At 45.9% G+C, this 21,033-nt stretch overlaps 1 protein-coding gene across 2 annotated transcripts in view; it reads right to left on the reverse strand.

Annotated features, from left to right (window-relative positions):
* The window catches only part of LOC133547938 (plakophilin-3-like), an 86,894-nt gene that overhangs the window by 46,447 nt on the left and 19,414 nt on the right, over positions 1 to 21,033 (reverse strand). For both annotated transcript variants that reach the window (XM_061893403.1, XM_061893402.1), the window contains exons 2-6: positions 9,386 to 9,465; positions 4,600 to 5,276; positions 4,397 to 4,520; positions 1,510 to 1,714; positions 1,281 to 1,440 (exon numbers count right to left, since the gene is read on the reverse strand). In XM_061893403.1, coding sequence (XP_061749387.1) covers positions 1,281 to 1,440; positions 1,510 to 1,714; positions 4,397 to 4,520; positions 4,600 to 5,276; positions 9,386 to 9,465 — 1,246 coding nt within the window. The remainder of the gene's footprint in view (positions 1 to 1,280; positions 1,441 to 1,509; positions 1,715 to 4,396; positions 4,521 to 4,599; positions 5,277 to 9,385; positions 9,466 to 21,033) is intronic.

Below are 21,033 nucleotides of genomic sequence, written 5' to 3' on the forward strand. Positions count from 1 at the left end.
AGGTGTTTAAGGTGTATGTGAATGAACAGACATATGTTAGAGGTGTGTACGTAGATGGACAGAAATATGTTTAAGGTGTACATGAATAGACAAACAAATGCTGAAGGTGTACATGGAATAGACACAGGTGTTTAAGGTGGATGTGAATGGACATACAGATGTTAAAGAGGTGTTGCACGTAGATGGACAGAAATACGTTTAAGGTGTACATGAATAGACCAACAGATGTTGAAGGTGTACATGGAATAGACACAGGTGTTTAAGGTGTATGTGAATGGACAAACAGATGTTAAAGAGGTGTTGTACGTTGATGGACAGGAACTTGTTTAAGGTGTACATGAATAGATCAACAGATGTTGAAGGTGTACATGGAATGGACACAGGTGTTTAAGGTGTATGTGAATGGACAAACAGATGTTAAAGAGGTGTTGTACGTAGATGGACAGAAATACGTTTAAGGTGTACATGAATAGACAAACAAATGCTGAAGGTGTACATGGAATAGACGCAGGTGTTTAAGGTGTATGTGAATGAACAGACATATGTTAGAGGTGTGTACGTAGATGGACAGAAATATGTTTAAGGTGTACATGAATAGACAAACAAATGCTGAAGGTGTACATGGAATAGACACAGGTGTTTAAGGTGGATGTGAATGGACATACAGATGTTAAAGAGGTGTTGCACGTAGATGGACAGAAATACGTTTAAGGTGTACATGAATAGACCAACAGATGTTGAAGGTGTACATGGAATAGACACAGGTGTTTAAGGTGTATGTGAATGGACAAACAGATGTTAAAGAGGTGTTGTACGTTGATGGACAGGAACATGTTTAAGGTGTACATGAATAGATCAACAGATGTTGAAGGTGTACATGGAATGGACACAGGTGTTTAAGGTGTATGTGAATGGACAAACAGATGTTAAAGAGGTGTTGTACGTAGATGGACAGAAATATGTTTAAGGTGTACGTGAATGGACATACAGATGTTAAATAGGTGTGTACGTAGATGGACAAAATACGTTTAAGGTGTACATGAATAGACAAACAAATGTTGAAGGTGTAGGTGGAATAGACACAGGTGTTACAAGTGTACAGACAGATGTTTAAGGTTCACACGAATGAAAAGACAAAACGTTCAAGATGTGTATACATGAATAGACGGACAGATGTTTACATTTTTCATGAATAAACGAACAGGTGTTTAAGATGTGTGTACATGAATGGACAGACAAGTGTTTAAGATGTGTGTACGTGAATGGACAGACAGGTGTACCTGAAGCAACCTGTGGCGTTGCTGAAGACGTCCTTCTCAGATGGGCTGAGCGGGATGCTCCCACAGAGAGGAATCAGGACTTTGTTGCTGAGGTCACCCAAAGCTTCTCTGCACAGTTTCTCCTTCAGGTTGTCTCTGGACGACAGGTTCCACAGAACGCCTGCGGGCACACGTCAGTGCAGGGTCACTTGGTCAGTCAGTGCTCGCCTTGGCATGACGAGCTGCGCACCTGTGATGTTCTTTCGGAGCTCCTCGTCAGGCTCGCCCATGACGCTGACCAGACGGGCCACGCCCCCTGCGTCAATGAGCGCCGCCTTGTTGTCCGCGTTCTCGTAGATGATGTTCCGCGTGGCGCCGGTGGCAAAACGCTGCACTTCCAGGTTCTCGCTTGGGTAAAGTTGGACCAGAGCGGGAATACCTTGCAGAACTCGGACCTGGGGCAACATGGGGACTCGGGTCAACTACAAGGTGTCAAAGGTGTACGTGAATGGACAGAAACATGCTCAAGATGTGTGTACCTGTATCGACAGACAAGATGTTTAAGATATGTGTCTGTGAATAAACAGACAGATGGTTAAGATGTGGGTATGTGAATGGATGGACAGATGTTTAAGATGTGTCTATGTGAATGAACAGGCAAATGTTTGAGATTTGTGAATGTGAATGGACAGACAGATGTTTAAGATGTGTCCACGTGAATGAACAGACAGAAGTTAAAGATGTGTGTACGTGGATAACCAGACAGATGGTTAAGATGTGTGCATGTGAATGGACGGACAGATGTTTAAGACGTGTCTACGTGAATGGACGGACAGATGTGTAAGATGAGTATTTGTGAATGGACAGAAATGTGTTTACAGATGTGTGTATGTGAATGGAAAAATAGATTTTTAAGATGTGTGTACAAGAATGTGTATAAGTGTACCTGGCTGGGCAGTCAAGTGTTTAAGACATGTGTATGTGAATAGACGGACAGATGTTTAAGATGTGTCTACGTGAATGAACAGACAGATGTTTGATATGTGTGAATGTGAATGGACAGACATATGTTTAAGATGTGTGTACGTGGATAACCAGACGGATGTTTGAGATGTGTGAATGTGAATGGACAGACATATGTTTAAGATGTGTCCCTGTGAATGAACAGACAGATGTTTGAGATGTGTGTACCTGGATAACCAGACAGATGGTTAAGATGTGTGCATGTGAATGGACGGACAGATGTTTAAGATGTGTGTACGTGGATAACCGGACTGATGGTTAAGATGTGTGAATGTGAATGGACGGACAGATTTTTAAGATGTGTGTACATGGATAACCGGACTGATGGTTAAGATGTGTGAATGTGAATGGACGGACAGATTTTTAAGATGTGTCTACGTGAATGAACAGACAGATGTTTAAGATGTGTGTACGTGGATAACCAGACAGATGGTTAAGATGTGTGCATGTGAATGGACGGACAGATGTTTAAGATGTGTATACGTGAATGAACAGACGGATGTTTGATATGTGTGAATGTGAATGGACAGACATATGTTTAAGATGTGTCCCTGTGAATGAACAGACAGATGTTTGAGATGTGTGTACCTGGATAACCAGACAAATGGTTAAGATGTGTGCATGTGAATGGACGGACAGATGTTTAAGACGTGTCTATGTGAATGGACGGACAGATGTGTAAGATGCGTGTTTGTGAAAGGACAGACATATGTTTAAAATGTGTCTACGTGAATGAACAGACAGATGTTTAAGATGTGTGTACATGGATAACCGGACAGATGGTTAAGATGTGTGCATGTGAATGGACGGACAGATGTTTAAGATGTGTGTACATAGATAACCAGACAGATGGTTAAGATGTGTGCATGTGAATGGACGGACAGATGTTTAAGACGTGTCTATGTGAATGGACGGACAGATGTGTAAGATGCGTGTTTGTGAAAGGACAGACATATGTTTAAAATGTGTCTACGTGAATGAACATACAGATGTTTAAGATGTGTGTACGTGGATAACCGGACAGATGGTTAAGATGTGTGAATGTGAATGGACAGACAGATTTTTAAGATGTGTCTACGTGAATGAACAGACAGATGTTTAAGATGTGTGTACGTGGATAACCAGACAGATGGTTAAGATGTGTGCATGCGAATGGACGGACAGATGTTTAAGATGTGTGTATATGGATAACCGGACAGATGGTTAAGATGTGTGCATGTGAATGGACGGACAGATGTTTAAGATGTGTGTACGTGGATAACCAGACAGATGTTTAAGATGTGTGCATGCGAACGGACGGACAGATGTTTAAGATGTGTCTAAGTGAATTGACAAACTGATGTTAAAGATGCGTGTTTGTGAATGGACAGACATATGTTTAGGATCTGTCTACGTGAATGAACAGACAGATGTTTAAGATGTGTGTACGTGGATAACCGGACAGATGGTTAAGATGTGTGCATGTGAATGGACGGACAGATGTTTAAGATGTGTGTACATGGATAACCGGACAGATGGTTAAGATGTGTGAATGTGAATGGACGGACACATTTTTAAGATGTGTGTACGTGGTTAACCAGACAGATGGTTAAGATGTGTGCATGCGAACGGACGGACAGATGTTTAAGATGTGTCTAAGTGAATTGACAAACTGATGTTAAAGATGCGTGTTTGTGAATGGACAGACATATGTTTAGGATGTGTCTACGTGAATGAACAGACAGATGTTTAAGATGTGTGTACGTGGGTAACAAGACAGATAGTTAAGATGTGTGCATGTTAACGGACGGACAGTTTAAGATGTGTCTACGCGAATGGACAAACAGATGTGTAAGATGCCTGTTTGTGAGTGGACAGAAATGTGTTTAAAGATGTGTGTATGTGAATGGAAAAATCGATTTTTAAGATGTGTGTACAAGAATGTGTACAAGTGTACCTGCCTGGACAGACAAGTGTAAGATATGTGTATGTGAATGGACAGACAAGTGCATATAATATGCGTGCACCTGAATAGACAGATATTCTTGTTATGTCCTGGGTCAACATGGGGACTCGGGTCAACTATTAAAACACAAATATGACCAAACAAACGTGAGGTGGTAATAATCAGCTACCTGGTTTTTGGCATCGTTGCTATGGTAACACTGGTGTTGAATGTAGGCGGCACCAAGGATCTGCAAGGCGGCGTCCGGCTCGGACAAATACCTGACGGCCGTGTGCATGTCCAGGCCTTGCATGCTGCACACACGCGGACAGACAATGTTCTGTAGGAAAAGTGAAACCATGGAGAAGCGGGGTACCATGAAACAGGCCTCACCCCTCCAGATGGTCGTTGCTGTGTATGGACGCTCCATCCATGACGTCCATCCCCTTCCCGACGCTCCTGACGCTGCGTAGGGATGGCGCCCGCTGCATGGAGGCCCGCTGCACGGACCCCCGCTGCATGGAGGCGGCATGCTGCATGGATTGGTACTGGCCCATCCCCGAACTGAGGCTGGTCCTCGGCACGTGCCACTGCGGCCCCGCCCAGCCGTCCGCTCGGGCCGACGCCGCCCAGCCGTTCCCTCGTGGCGACCCCGCCCATCCGTTCCCTCGTGGCGACCCCGCCCATCCGTCCCACCCGTCCTGGCCGTAGCCGGAGTTGTGCTGCTGCTGGCGGTTGGTGATGCGGCTGATGGTGCGGTGGGAGGGGCCCTTGTAGGTGAAGTGGAGCGGCGGCGGTGCCTCCTCCTCCTGCCAGTAGCCCCGCCCCTGGGCCAGGGTCCCGCTCAGGGTGCGCCTCAAAGTGCCGGAGGGAGGCGGGACGTTCTCCGAGGGAACCATGACGGACAGGAGAGGCCCGCCGTGATCCGCCTGGCACAGCGACTTGGTGCGTCTGCTTCTGCTGTGAGTCTGCGTGGACTGGAAGCTGCCCTGGGCCACGCTGGCTCTGACCCGGGAGGACGGCTCCACAGCAGAGCGGGAGGAGAACCCCGAGGAAGGCATCGTGGCTACCTGGAGGGGGGAGGTTAAACATCAATTCAAACCAGGGGTTCTTAACCTTTTTTTTCTACCCAAAAAGTAGTGGAGTTGAAGCGGGTGTGGCATGCATACTCGCCAAACATGAGACCTCCGATTTCGGGAGGTGGGGAGGGGCGTGGTTAAGAGGGGAGGAGTATATTTACAGCTAGAATTTACCAAGTCAAGTATTTCATATATGTATCACGGTGGCAGAGGGGTTAGTGCGTCTGCCTCACAATACGAAGGTTCTGCAGTCCTGGGTTCAAATCCAGGCTCGGGATCTTTCTGTGTGGAGTTTGCATGTTCTCCCCGTAAATGCGTGGGTTCCCTCCGGGTACTCCGGCTTCCTCCCACCTCCAAAGACATGCACCTGGGGATAGGCTCCTCCCACCTCCAAAGACATGCACCTGGGGATAGGCTCCTCCCACCTCCAAAAACATGCACCTGGGAATAGGCCCCTCCCACCTCCAAAGACATGCACCTGGGGATAGGTTGATTGGCAACACTAAATGGTCCCTAATGTGTGAATGTGAGTGTGAATGTTGTCTGTCTATCTGTGTTGGCCCTGCGATGAGGTGGCGACTTGTCCAGGGTGTACCCTGCCTTCCGCCCGATTGTAGCTGAGATAGGCGCCAGCGCCCCCCGTGACCCCAAAAGGGAATAAGCGGTAGAAAATGGATGGATGGATGGATAAGAAATACTTGACTTTCAGTGAATTCTAGCTATACATATGTATATATTTATTTTATTATATAAATAAGAGAAATACTTGAATTTCAGTGTTCATTTATTTACACATATACACACACGTAACACTCATCTACTCATTGTTGAGTTAAAGGCCTACTGAAATGAGATGTTCTTATTCAAACGGGGATAGCAGGTCCATTCTATGTGTCATACTTGATCATTTCGCGATATTGCCATATTTTTGCTGAAAGGATTTCGTAGAGAACATCGACGATAAAGTTCGCAACTTTTGGTGCTGATAAAAAAAGCCTCGCCTTTACCGGAAGTCGCAGACGATGACGTCACAAGGGTGAGGGCTCCTCACGTCCTCACATTGTTTATAATGGGAGCATCAAGCAGCAAGAGCTATTCAGACCGAGAAAACGACAATTTCCCCATTAATTTGAGTGAGGATGAAAGATTCGTGGATGATAAATAAATGATAAATGGGTTGTACTTGTATAGCGCTTTTCTACCTTCAAGGTACTCAAAGCGCTTTGACACTACTTCCACATTTACCCATTCACACACACATTCACACACTGATGGAGGGAGCTGCCATGCAAGGCGCCAACCAGCACCCATCAGGAGCAAGGGTGAAGTGTCTTGCTCAGGACACAACGGACGTGACGAGGTTGGTTCTAGGTGGGATTTGAACCAGTGACCCTCGGGTTGCGCACGGCCACTCTCCCACTGCGCCACGCCGTCACGATGATATTAATAGCAAAGGACTATAAAAAAATAAAAAATAAAATAAAAAGCGACGGCAGTGTGAGCGTTTCAGGTGTAATTAGACACATTTACTAGGATAATTCTGGAAGATCCCTTATCTGCTTATTGTTTTAATAGTGTTTTAGTGAGATTGTAAAGACATACCTCGAGGTCGGGAGACTGCGGTGAACACGCAGTGTCTCTGAGAGAAGCCGAGGAGCCAAGCTCACAGCTGCCTTTTAAACAGCTACTGCAGGAGGACGACTAATCCAATGATGTCTCCGGTAAGATATATATCACAATTTTCCCATCTAAAAACATGCTGGTAGACGTAGCGAAACATGTTCGCTTGACCGCTCTGTGTTAAAAACAAAGAAACACCGGCTGTGTCTCGGTGCTGAAGACAGCTGCAATACACCGCTTTCCACCAACAGCATTGTTCTTTATAGTCCATCCATCCATCCATCATCTTCCGCTTATCCGAGGTCGGGTCGCGGGGGCAACAGCCTAAGCAGGGAAACCCAGACTTCCCTCTCCCCAGCCACTTCGTCTAGCTCTTCCCGGGGGATCCCGAGGCGTTCCCAGGCCAGCCGGGAGACATAGTCTTCCCAACGTGTCCTGGGTCTTCCCCGTGGCCTCCTACCGGTTGGACGTGCCCTAAACACCTCCCTAGGGAGGCGTTCGGGTGGCATCCTGACCAGATGCCCGAACCACCTCATCTGGCTCCTCTCGATGTGGAGGAGCAGCGGCTTTACTTTGAGTTCCTCCCGGATGGCAGAGCTTCTCACCCTATCTCTAAGGGAGAGACCTGGAAACTCATTTGGGCCGCTTGTACCCGTGATCTTATCCTTTCGGTCATGGCCCAAAGCTCATGACCATAGGTGAGGATGGGAACGTAGATCGACCGGTAAATTGAGAGCTTTGCCTTCCGGCTCAGCTCCTTCTTCACCACAACGGATCGGTACAACGTCCGCATTAATTGAACAAATTGCAAAAAATTCAGCAACACAGATGTCCAAATTACTGTGTAATTATGCGATGAAAAGAGACGACTTTTAGCCGTAACTGGTGCTGAGCTAATATTTCCTGACAGTCCGTGACGTCGCGCGCACGCGTCATCATTCCGCGACGTTTTCAACAAGAAAACTCCGCGGGAAATTTAAAATTGCAATTTAGTAAACTAAAAAGGCCGTAGGGCTTCACGGTGGCAGAGGGGTTAGTGCGTCTGCCTCACAATACGAAGGTCCTGCAGTCCTGGGTTCAAATCCAGGCTCGGGATCTTTCTGTGTGGAGTTTGCATGTTCTCCCCGTGACTGCGTGGGTTTCCTCCGGGTACTCCGGCTTCCTCCCACTTCCAAAGACATGCACCTGGGGATAGGTTGATTGGCAACACTAAATTGAACCCAGTGTGTGAATGTGAGTGTGAATGTTGTCTGTCTATCTGTGTTGGCCCTGGGATGAGGTGGCGACTTGTCCAGGGTGTACCCCGCCTTCCGCCCGATTGTAGCTGAGATAGGCGCCAGCGCCCCCCGCGACCCCAAAAGGGAATAAGCGGTAGAAAATGGATGGATGGATGGATGGAAATTTAAAATTGCAATTTAGTAAACTAAAAAGGCCGTAGGGCTTCACGGTGGCAGAGGGGTTAGTGCGTCTGCCTCACAATACGAAGGTCCTGCAGTCCTGGGTTCAAATCCAGGCTCGGGATCTTTCTGTGAGGAGTTTGCATGTTCTCCCCGTGACTGCGTGGGTTCCCTCCAGGTACTCCGGCTTCCTCCCACTTCCAAAAACATGCACCTGGGGATAGGTTGATTGGCAACACTAAATGGTCCCTAGTGTGTGAATGTGAGTGTGAATGTTGTCTGTCTATCTGTGTTGGCCCTGCGACTTGTCCAGGGTGTACCCCGCCTTCCGCCCGATTGTAGCTGAGATAGGCGCCTGCGCCCCCCGTAACCCCGAAAGGGAATAAGCGGTAGAAAATGGATGGATGGAAAAAGGCCGTATTGGCATGTGTTGCAATGTTAATATTTCATCATTGATATATAAACTATCAGACTGCGTGGTCGGTAGTAGTGGGTTTCAGTAGGCCTTTAATTTGCCCAAGTCTGATATAAAGTCAACTTAATCCGCCCTTCTATTGGTACTTGAAGGCCCCCGAAAGCCTAGCGTGTGTAAAAGGCCCCTCTGTGTCTCACAAATTTTACTGCAGGAAGCCGCAGGAAGCTCACTGTGGCCTTTTCATTGTTGCGCTCCCCACTCAAAAGCAACACATCCACATCCTGTTTGCGTTTTTTTTTTTACCCGCCTCCCTGTTTTCATTGTTCTCACTTTAATCAGGCTCCCAGTTCGTTGGCGCAGACCGGCAAACTATCAGGAAGGGGACGACTTTGACGCCCTGCGCCACCGCACAGGTGTGTTTGAGCGCGCGTATGCTGGTGTAAATGTAAAGAGTCAAGTTTGCGTACTGTAGTAAACATCCTCCAAAGTAAGTCATCTTCATATTGGCTTGCTTCTGAGAGCCCACTGTAGTCGCGGGAACAAAAAACAATAAGCCAGCTCGGCTGGAGTGTTTTCCAGAACACTTGAACGCTGCAGGGTGTGTGCGGCCTATGAGCTGCTCCTGCAAGTATTTTGGGACGTGCTATGACGTAATCAGGAGTACTCACAGCCATGACGCGGCTCGGCGTGTGTATCATTGATCTGGAACTGAAGCCTCTTGCAGCCGGGAGGGTGTACTCTGGACATGCTGTGGTCGGACAAGAAAACACACGAGATTCACTCAGTTTTATAAGACAAGAGTGGGATTTGCATCCAAGAACTCAATGAATATAGATATGATCAAAATAGTGTGAATCTCACTGAGATTTCCGAGCCATTTTGGGAGTTAGTGAGCAATCCAGTCACAAAGAGCAGTGGTTTTCAACCTTTTTTCCTGTGAAAAATGTTTTTATTCAAGTACCCCCTAATCAGAGCAAAGCCTTTTTGCTAAAAAAAAAAAAAGAGATAAAGAAGTAAAATACAGCACGATGTCATCAGTTTGTGATTTATTAAATTGTATAACAGTCAATCAATCAATGTTTATTTATATAGCCCCAAATCACAAATGTCTCTAAGGACTGCACAAATCATTACGACTACAACATCCTCGGAAGAACCCACAAAAGGGCAAGGAAAACTCACACCCAGTGGGCAGGGAGAATTCACATCCAGTGGGACGCCAGTGACAATGCTGACTATGAGAAACCTTGGAGAGGACCTCAGATGTGGGCAACCCCCCCCCTCTAGGGGACCGAAAGCAATGGATGTCGAGCGGGTCTAACATGATACTGTGAAAGTTCAATCCATAGTGGCTCCAAGACAGCAGTGAGAGTCCCGTCCACAGGAAACCATCTCAAGCGGATCAGCAGCGTAGAGATGTCCCCAACCGATACAGGCGAGCGGTCCATCCTGGGTCCCGACGAGCGGTCCAGCCTGGGTCTCGACTCTGGACAGTCAGTACTTCATCCATGGTCATCGGACCGGACCCCCTCCACAGGGGAGGGTGGGGACATAGGAGAAAGAAAAGAGCAAAATATTGCTCATTTGTAGTGGTCTTTCTTGAACTATTTGGAAAAAAAGATATAAAAAATAACCAAAAAACTTGTTGAAAAATAAACAAGTGATTAAATTATAAATAAAGTTGGCCCTAGTGTTTGAATGTGAGTGTGAATGTTGTCTGTCTATCCGTCTTGGCCCTGCGATGAGGTGGCGACTTGTCCAGGGTGTACCCCGCCTTCCGCCCGATTGTAGCTGAGATAGGCGCCAGCGCCCCCCGCGCGACCCCGAAAGGGAATAAGCGGTAGAAAATGGATGGATGGATAGTGTGAATCCCACTGAGATTTCCGAGCCATTTTGGGAGTTAGTGAGCAATCCAGTCACATAGAGCAGTGGTTTTCAACCTTTTTTCCTGTGAAAAAATGTTTTTATTCAAGTACCCCCTAATCAGAGCAAAGCCTTTTTGCTAAAAAAAAAAAAAAAATAAAGAAGTAAAATACAGCACGATGTCATCAGTTTATGATTTATTAAATTGTATAACAGTGCAAAATATTGCTCATTTGTAGTGGTCTTTCTTGAACTATTTGGAAAAAAAGATATAAAAATAACCAAAAAACTTGTTGAAAAATAAACAAGTGATTCAATTATAAATAAAGTTGGCCCTAGTGTGTGAATGTGAGTGTGAATGTTGTCTGTCTATCTGTGTTGGCCCTGCGATGAGGTGGCGACTTGTCCAGGGTGTACGCCGCCTTCCGCCCGATTGTAGCTGAGATAGGCGCCAGCGCCCCCCGCGCGACCCCAAAAGGGAATAGGCGGTAGAAAATGGATGGATGGAAAAAGATTTCTACACATCGAAGTAATCATCAACTTAAAGGGGCCTCTTTTAAAGTCAAAGTTAAAGTACCAATGATTGTCACACGCACACTAGGTGTGGCGAAATTTGTCCTCTGCATTTGACCCCCTGGGAGGTGAGGGGAGCAATGAGCAGCAGCGGTGCCGCGCCCGGGAATCATTTTTGGTGATTTAACCCCCCATTCCAACCCTTGATGCTGAGTGCCAAGCAGGGATGTAATGGGTCCCATTTTTATAGTCGGGGTTTGAACTCACAACCTACCGATCTCGGGGTGGACACTCTAACTAGGGATTGTATTAGAGATCCATATGGATTCATGAACTTAATTCTAAACATTTCTCCACAAAAAAAGAAATCTTTAACATCAATATTTATAGAACATGTCCACAAAAAATCTAGCTATCAACACTGAATATTGCATTGTTGCATTTATTACATTCATATTTTGTTGAAGTATTATTCAATAAATATATTTTAGTTTGATCACATTACACCTGTACTGGCTCACCTGCACTGGCTTCCTGTGCACTTAAGATGTGACTTTAAGGTTTTACTACTTACGTATAAAATACTACACGGTCTAGCTCCATCCTATCTTGCCGATTGTATTGTACCATATGTCCCGGCAAGAAATCTGCGTTCAAAGGACTCCGGCTTATTAGTGATTCCCAAAGCCCAAAAAAAGTCTGCGGGCTACAGAGCGTTTTCCGTTCGGGCTCCAGTACTCTGGAATGCCCTCCCGGTAACAGTTCGAGATGCCACCTCAGTAGAAGCATTTAAGTCTCACCTTAAAACTCATTTTGTATACTCTAGCCTTTAAATAGACTCCCTTTTTAGACCAGTTGATCTGTCGTTTCTTTTCTTTTTCTTCTATGTCCCACTCTCCCTTGTGGAGGGGGTCCGGTCCGATCCGGTGGCCATGTACTGCTTGCCTGTGTATCGGCTGGGGACATCTCTGCGCTGCTGATCCGCCTCCGCTTGGGATGGTTTCCTGCTGGCTCCGCTGTGAACGGGACTCTCGCTGCTGTGTTGGATCCGCTCTGGACTGGACTCTCGCGACTGTGTTGGATCCATTATGGATTGAACTTTCACAGTATCATGTTAGACCCGCTCGACATCCATTGCTTTCCTCCTCTCCAAGGTTCTCATAGTCATCATTGTCACCGATGTCCCACTGGGTGTGAGTTTTCCTTGCCCTTATGTGGGCCTACCGAGGATGTCGTAGTGGTTTGTGCAGCCCTTTGAGACACTAGTGATTTAGGGCTGTATAAGTAAACATTGATTGATTGATTGACAATTGGAGGGCAGAATGAAAAGGTAAATTGTTCTTCATGGCTTCGTCTTTTGCTAATGCTAACATTAGCTACATAATTCGGTTGATGTATATTAGTGATCGGGACCCTCTGCGGTTTGCGGTGATGTGTCAGAGAGGTCAACTTTCTGTCTACGCTCTAGAATTCATGTAAGAACGATACACAAGCCTGCAACTATGTGGCAGTAGCGCACAATCAATCAATCAATCAATCAATGTTTACTTATATAGCCCTAAATCACTAGTGTCTCAAAGGGCTGCACAAACCACTACGACATCCTCGGTAGGCCCACATAAGGGCAAGGAAAACTCACACCCAGTGGGACGTCGGTGACAATGATGACTATGAGAACCTTGGAGAGGAGGAAAGCAGTGGATGTCGAGCGGGTCTAACATGATACTGTGAAAGTCCGATCTATAATGGATCCAACACTGTCGCGAGAGTCCAGTCCAAAGCGGATCCAACACAGCAGCGAGAGTCCCGTTCACAGCGGAGCCACCAGGAAACCATCCCAAGCGGAGGCGGATCAGCAGCGCAGAGATGTCCCCAGCCGATACACAGGCAAGCAGTACATGGCCACCGGATCGGACCGGACCCCCTCCACAAGGGAGAGTGGGACATAGAAGATGTCAATAGAAGATGACAATCTAATCAATAGGTTCCGTGTTCTATCCAGTAGAAGTAGTAAGTACACAGGAACACGTGAACAGAGCTAATACAGGCGAAGAGATGGGGAAGAAAAGAAAAAAAAGTTGTTGTCGGCCACTGTAAAAAGTAGTGCTAATAGTAGTAATAAGTAGTAGTAATATGAATTAGTAACGTGAGTCTACTATCAACGGGATATTATTACTAAGAATAAATTACTACGAACAACAACAATTGTGATGGTTAGTGTGCTCTGGTACTTGGGTTGTACAGAGAGGAAGGTCAGCTGATGACACAGGAAAAACAATCGTCATGGTGCAGTCCAGAAGGACGGAAGGAAAGAGGGCTGGAGGGAGGGGTCGGGGGGACCGGGCGCCATGCCAGACCGTAAGACCTCACCGGGGTCACATGTCAGCCAAGGTATGCCCACGCTACAATGCACGCAGTGACTGCACGAAGAATAGAATCAATATCATATCTGTATGTAACTGAAGCACAAATAGTGACGCATGGCTGTAGACCACCACAATGTACACCTTGTGTTGTATCTTGTATCTCACTGTTAGCCACCGTTGTTTGTATCAGGTGAGGAAGTTCAAATAAATTAGTGCTGACACGCTGCGTGTCCAAGTTGGAGAAAGACGGAGATGTCACGTAACGAGAGCAGACGTTGCCTACGTCGTGTCTGCTTCTCTGGGAAAGACTTCCCAATCAGGGTCCAAAAAGCTTTAAAGGGGAACATTATCACCAAACCTCTGCAAGCGTCAATATATACCTTGATGTTGCAGAAAAAAGACCATGTATTTTGTTAACCGATTTCCGAACTCTAAATGGGTGAATTTGGGCTAATTAAACGCCTTTCTGCTTATCGGTCTTGTAGCGATGACGTCAGAACGTGACGTCACCGAGGTAACACACCCGCCATATTAATTTTCACATTACAAACACCGGGTCCTTTCGGTCATGACCCAAAGCTCATGACCATAGGTGAGGATGGGAACGTAGATCGACCGGTAAATTGAGAGCTTTGCCTTCCGGCTCAGCTCCTTCTTCACCACAACGGATCGGTACAACGTCCGCATTACTGAAGACGCCGCACCGATCCGCCTGTCGATCTCACGATCCACTCTTCCCTCACTCGTGAACAAGACTCCTAGGTACTTGAACTCCTCCACTTGGGGCAGGGTCTCCTCCCCAACCCGGAGACGGCACTCCACCCTTTTCCGGGCGAGAACCATGGACTCGGACTTGGAGGTGCTGATTCTCATTCCGGTCGCTTCACACTCGGCTGCGAACCGATCCAGCGAGAGCTGAAGATCCCGGTCAGATGAAGCCATCCTCACCTATGGTCATGAGCTTTGGGTCATGACCGAAAGGATAAGATCACGGGTACAAGCGGCCCAAATGAGTTTCCTCCGCCGTGTGGCGGGTCTCTCCCTTAGAGATAGGGTGAGAAGCTCTGCCATCCGGGAGGAACTCAAAGTAAAGCCGCTGCTCCTCCACATGGAGAGGAGCCAGATGAGGTGGTTCGGGCATCTGGTCAGGATGCCACCCGAACGCCTCCCTAGGGAGGTGTTTAGGGCACGTCCAACTGGTAGGAGGCCACGGGGAAGACCCAGGACACGTTGGGAAGACTATGTCTCCCGGCTGGCCTGGGAACGCCTCGGGATCCCCCGGGAAGAGCTAGACGAAGTGGCTGGGGAGAGGGAAGTCTGGGTTTCCCTGCTTAGGCTGTTGCCCCCGCGACCCGACCTCGGATAAGCGGAAGATGATGGATGGATGGATGGAAACACCGGGTCTCAGCTCTGTTATTTTCCGTTTTTTCGACTATTTTTTGGAACCTTGGAGACATCATGCCTCGTCGGTGTGTTGTCGGAGGGTGTAACAACACTAACAGGGAGGGATTCAAGTTGCACCACTGGCAAGAAATCTGCCGCCAGACCCCCATTGAATGTACCAGAGTGTCTGCACATTTGACCGGCGATGCTAAGGCAGACATGGCACAGAGATGTATGGATAACCTGCAGATGCATTTGCAACGATTAAGTCAACAACAGGGACGGCGTGGGGCAGTGGGAGAGTGGCTGTGCGCAACCCGAGGGTCACTGGTTCAAATCCCACCTAGAACCTAGAACCAACCTCGTCACGTCCGTTGTGTCCTGAGCAAGACACTTCACCCTTGCTCCTGATGGGTGCTGGTTGGCGCCTTGCATGGCAGCTCCCTCCATCAGTGTGTGAATGTGTGTGTGAATGGGTAAATGTGGAAGTAGTGTCAAAGCGCTTTGAGTACCTTGAAGGTAGAAAAGCGCTATACAAGTACAACCCATTTATCATTTAACAAAATCACAAAGGTGAGTTTTGTTGATGTTGTTGACTTATGTGCTAGTCAGACATATTTGCTCGCAGCATGACTGCCAGCTAATCGATGCTAACATGCTATTAACGCTTGCTGTATGTACATTTGAAACTAGATACCCACATTTAATGCGAAACAAACACTTACTAATCGACGGATTTAAGTTGCTCCGGTGTCATCAGATGCAAAAGTCCTGATCGTTTGGTCCGCACATTTTACCGGCGATGCTGAGAAGGCAGCCATTATATGGGCCACTTCATTAGGTACACCCATGCTTTGGCTATGAATAGCGTCAATAGCTATTCGCTCAATAGCTTCAGTTTCTTCTTCAGTACTTTCATACTCCAACCATCCGTTTCAAAACATGCGTAATCAGTTGAATCGCTTAAGCCGCTGAAATCCGAGTCTGAATCCGAGCTAATGTCGCCATATCTTGCTGTGGTAACCGCCATGTTGGCAGCACTGTATGACATCACAGGGAAATGGACAGTCGCATCGCAAATAGCCAAAATCAAGAACTTTAAAGCTTTTTTTAGGGATATTCCGGGAGGTGTAAAATTTTGAAAAAAACTTCAAAAAATAAAACAAGCCACTGGGAACTGATTTTTATTGTTTTTAACCCTTTTGAAATTGTGATAATGTTCCCCTTTTAGGGACTTGATGTTAAACTGGCAAACATTTTCCTCTGACTCAGCTAGTGGTCTGCCACGAGTGGGAGAAGGTTTCTCTGAGAGGAACCAAAGCCAGCAGATAGTAGCTGACTACTTCCTGTGGGTGTTTATGAGCCATCCATCTTACTGACTTGTTGGACTGTCCTGCTAAGTGGGAGTCTCTTTGCTGTGGATTAGTTGCAAGCCCTTCCTGTCTTTAAAGTGGTGGTCTTTAAGTTGTAGAGGCTATGGATCTCATCTTTCATCTTAACACAACAGGCTGTGCCTGGTACAAGAATTGACTACCTAGGTCAATGAAGAGTCAATAAATGATGGAGTTTTGCAGCTAGAACAGTTTCTCCTCTAATGGGAAGACTTTCTATGAGAAGTTTGAAGGGTGACCGATCACTCATGTTTGACCTGTTCTACAAACCCTGTTTCCATATGAGTTGGGAAATTGTGTTAGATGTAAATATAAACAGAATACAATGATTTGAAAATCCTTTTCAACCCATATTCAATTGAATGCACTACAAAGACAATATATTTGATGTTCAAACTCATAAACTTGATTTTTTTCTGCAAATAATAATTAACTTAGAATTTCATGGCTGCAACACGTGCCAAAGTAGTTGGGAAAGGGCATGTTCACCACTGTGTTACATCACCTTTTCTTTTAACAACACTCAATAAACGTTTGGGAACTGAGGAAACTAATTGTTGAAGCTTTGAAAGTGGAATTCTTTCCCATTCTTGTTTTGTGTAGAGCTTCAGTCGTTCAACAGTACGGGATCTAAGCTGTCGTATTTTACACTTCATAATGCGGCATTTCTGGGTGCTGTTGATAAATGGGTTTGGCTTTGCATAGTAAATAAATAAATAAATAAATGGGTTGTACTTGTATAGCGCTTTTCTACCTTCTAGGTACTCAAAGCGCTTTGACACTACTTCCACATTTACCCATTCACACACACATTCACACACTGATGGAGGGAGTTGCCATGCAAGACGCCAACCAGCACCCATCAGGAGCAAGGGTGAAGTGTCTTGCTCAGGACACAACGGACGTGACGAGGTTGCTACTAGGTGGGGATTGAACCAGGGACCCTTGGGTTGCGCACGGCCACTCTTCCACTGTGCCACGCCGTCCCTAGTAGAGTTTTAACTTGCACTTACAGTCGTAGCGACCTACTGTAGTTACTGACAGTGGTTTCAAGAAGTGTTCCTGGGCCCATGTGGTGATATCTTTTACACACTGATGTCGGTTTTTGATGCAGTACCGCCTGAGAGATCAAAGGTCTGTAATACCATCTTTTACGTGCAGTGATTTCTCCAGATTCTCTGAACCTTTTGATGATTTTACGGACCGTAGATGGTAAAATCCCTAAATTCCTTGCAATAGTTCGTTGAGAAATGTTGTTCTAAAACTGTTTGACGATTTGCTTACAAAGTGGTGACCCTCACCCCATCCTTGTTTGTGAATTACTGAACATTTCATGGAAGCTGTTTTTATACCTAATTATGGCGCCCACCTGTTCCCAATTAGCCTGCACACCTGTGGGATGTTCCATATAAGTGTTTGATGAGCATTCCTCGACTTTATCAGTATTTATTGCCACCTTTCCAACTTCTTTGTAACGTGTTGCTGGCATCAAATTGTAAAGTTAATCATTATTTGCACAAAAAACAATGTTTATAAGTTTGAACATCAAATATGTTGTCTTCGTAGCATATTCAACTGAATATGGGTTGAAAACGATTTGCAAATCTTTGTATTCCGTTTATATTTACATCTAACACAATTTCCCAACTCATATGGAAACGGGGTTTGTAGTGCTTTCACAGCAAACTTCAGGTACAGAGGGGGGGACTTTCCAAAAATGTTCTCACAAAGTTGGGAGCAGCAGTTCAATCAATTCCGAACAATAATCACAAATGTCTCAAAGGGCTTCACAAACTCACAACGACATCCCCTCATCTAAACCGACATCTGGGTAAGGAAAAAAAAAAAAAACTAAGATGGAAAAAAAGAAGAAACCTTGGGAAGGGATTGTATGTCAAGTGGGTACAGTTCTGGAATTGCTAAATTAATTCTTCCATCCATCCATCTATCATCTTCCGCTTATCCGAGGTCGGGTCGCGGGGGCAACAGCCTAAGCAGGGAAACCCAGACTTCCCTCTCCCCAGCCACTTCGTCTAGCTCTTCCCGGGGGATCCCGAGGCGTTCCCAGGCCAGTCGGGAGACATAGACATAAATTAATTCTGATAAATTAATTACTCCTTAATTTTACAGATAAAGTGGGAGTTCAGTCTGTCTGGAAATCAGCAGATAGTCATGAGGGAAGTGAATCTTCTTCCAGCCTCAGCCAGTCAGCTACGCAGAGATGTCTGTAGCTGTGCTTTAAAGAGTGGTCCATGTCGGGTCTCAATTCTTGTCAGCTAAACACCTATTCCGAACTGGTACCTTTTCCAGAAATTAACTGTGGCCACCTGGTATTCTCTCCAGACAGGAGCGGGGAGGACAAGGCCGAAAGGCAGCAGGTCAACTGGTCTAAAAAGGGGTTTATTTAGCAGCTAGAGTATATATCAATCAATCAATCAATCAATGTTTACTTATATAGCCCTAAATCACTAGTGTCTCAAAGGGCTGCACAAACCACTACGACATCCTCGGTAGGCCCACATAAGGGCAAGGAAAACTCACACCCAGTGGGACATCGGTGACAATAATGACCCAGTGGGACGTCGGTGACAATGATGACTATGAGAACATGATACTGTGAAAGATCAATCCACAATGGATCCAACACAGTCGCGAGAGTCCAGTCCAAAGCGGATCCAACACAGCAGCGAGAGTCCCGTTCACAGCGGAGCCAGCAGGAAACCATCCCAAGAGGAGGCTGATCAGCAGCGCAGAGATGTCCCCAGCCGATACACAGGCGAGCAGTACATGGCCACCGGATCGGACCGGACTCCCTCCACAAGGGAGAGTGGGACATAGAAGAAAAAGAAAAGAAACGGCAGATCAACTGGTCTAAAAAGGGAGTCTATTTAAAGGCTAGAGCATACAAATGAGTTTTAAGGTGAGACTTAAATGCTTCTACTGAGGTGGCATCTCGAACTGTTACCGGGAGGGCATTCCAGAGTACTGGAGCCCGAAATGAAAAAGCTCTACAGCCCGCAGACTTTTTTTGGGCTTTGGGGATCACTAATAAGCCGGAGTCCTTTGAACACAGATTTCTTGCCGGGACATATGGTACAATACAATCGGCAAGATAGGATGGAGCTAGACCGTGTAGTATTTTATACGTAAGTAGTAAAACCTTAAAGTCACATCTTAAGTGCACAGGAAGCCAGTGCAGGTGAGCCAGTACAGGCGTAATGTGATCAAACTTTCTTGTTCTTGTCAAAAGTCTAGCAGCCGCATTTTGTACCAACTGTAATCTTTTAATGCTAGACATGGGGAGACCCGAAAATAATACGTTACAGTAGTCGAGGCGAGACGTAACAAACGCATGGATAATGATCTCGGCGTCTTTAGTGGACAGAATGGAGCGAATTTTAGCGATATTGCGGAGATGAAAGAAGGCCGTTTTAGTAACGCTTTTAATGTGTGACTCAAAGGAGAGAGTTGGGTCGAAGATAATACCCAGATTCTTTACCGTGTCGCCTTGTTTAATTGTTTGGTTGTCAAATGTTAGAGTTGTATTATTAAATAGAGTTTGGTGTCTAGCAGGACCGACGTATTCCCATGCTAGTTAGCAAGTCTAGCACGCAAGCGTCTATCAGTCCAAAACGGCCCGATATGTCCACATCCAGAAGTGGCTGGCGGTCGTACGTGATCACAGAGTGACCACGATGTGAGCCAGCCATAAAGTTTGTGGAATTGTCCGGTATATAAATGAGTTTTAAGGTGGGACTTAAAGGCCTACTGAAAGCCACTACTACCGACCACGCAGTCTGATAGTTTATATATCAATGATGAAATATTAACATTGCAACACATGCCAACACGGCCTTTTTAGTTTACTAAATGTTACGCTGGTTCGGCATTGTGATCCCTCGAGGATGCGTCAAGTGAACACAGCAAAGGTAAGTTATACACAATTTATTTAAATAACAAAAACAGCTATATAACAAAAATGCTGGAGCTAGTAGAATAAAACAAACAAAGGACGCTAGCATAAAAGCTAGGATATACAAAAATGAGAACTAAACTGGCACATAAACACATTAAAGAGTAAAACAAAACATACAGCATGAGAGCTGGAATAAACAAATGGCTGAGCGTGAAAAACTAGCGAGAATATACATACGATGACAGAGTGCAGGCGTAACTTGTTGCGTGGAAGCAAATTACGAACCCAGGCTGAACAAACAAAAGAGGACGGCTTATAAAGTGACGGTGATTATCTGCAGCAGGTATGCGGGGCGTAAGCAGCAGGTGAACTGATGAGTAACCATGGTGATGACTAAACAGGAAGTATGAGGGTAGAACGACGGAGTGAATAAAAATGCAACAAACTATAATATGGGAAGATCGGAGTACGGATCTTAACACTAAATTGCAATTTTAAATTTGCCGCGAAGTGTCGTGTCGAAAACGTCGCGGTATGATGACGCGTACGATCACGCGTGCGTTTGACGTCTCGGGTTGTAGCGGACATTGTTTTCCAGCCCGATCCAAGCTACAAGTAGTCTGCTTTAATCGCATAATTACACAGTATTCTGGACATCTGTGTTGCTGAATCTTTTGCAAGTTTGTTCAATTAATAATGGAGAAGTCAAAGTAGAAAGATGGAGGTGGGAAGCTTTTAGCCTTTAGCCACACAAACACAGCCGGTGTTTCCTTGTTTAAAATTCCCGAAGGTGAAGCTAGATTAGATTAGATTAGATAGTACTTTATTTATTCCGTCAGGAGAGTTCCTTCAGGAAAATTCAAATTTTCAGCACAATCCCATTC

The sequence above is a fragment of the Nerophis ophidion genome, linkage group LG02 (genome assembly GCF_033978795.1).
Source record: "Nerophis ophidion isolate RoL-2023_Sa linkage group LG02, RoL_Noph_v1.0, whole genome shotgun sequence".
NCBI lineage: Eukaryota > Metazoa > Chordata > Actinopteri > Syngnathiformes > Syngnathidae > Nerophis > Nerophis ophidion.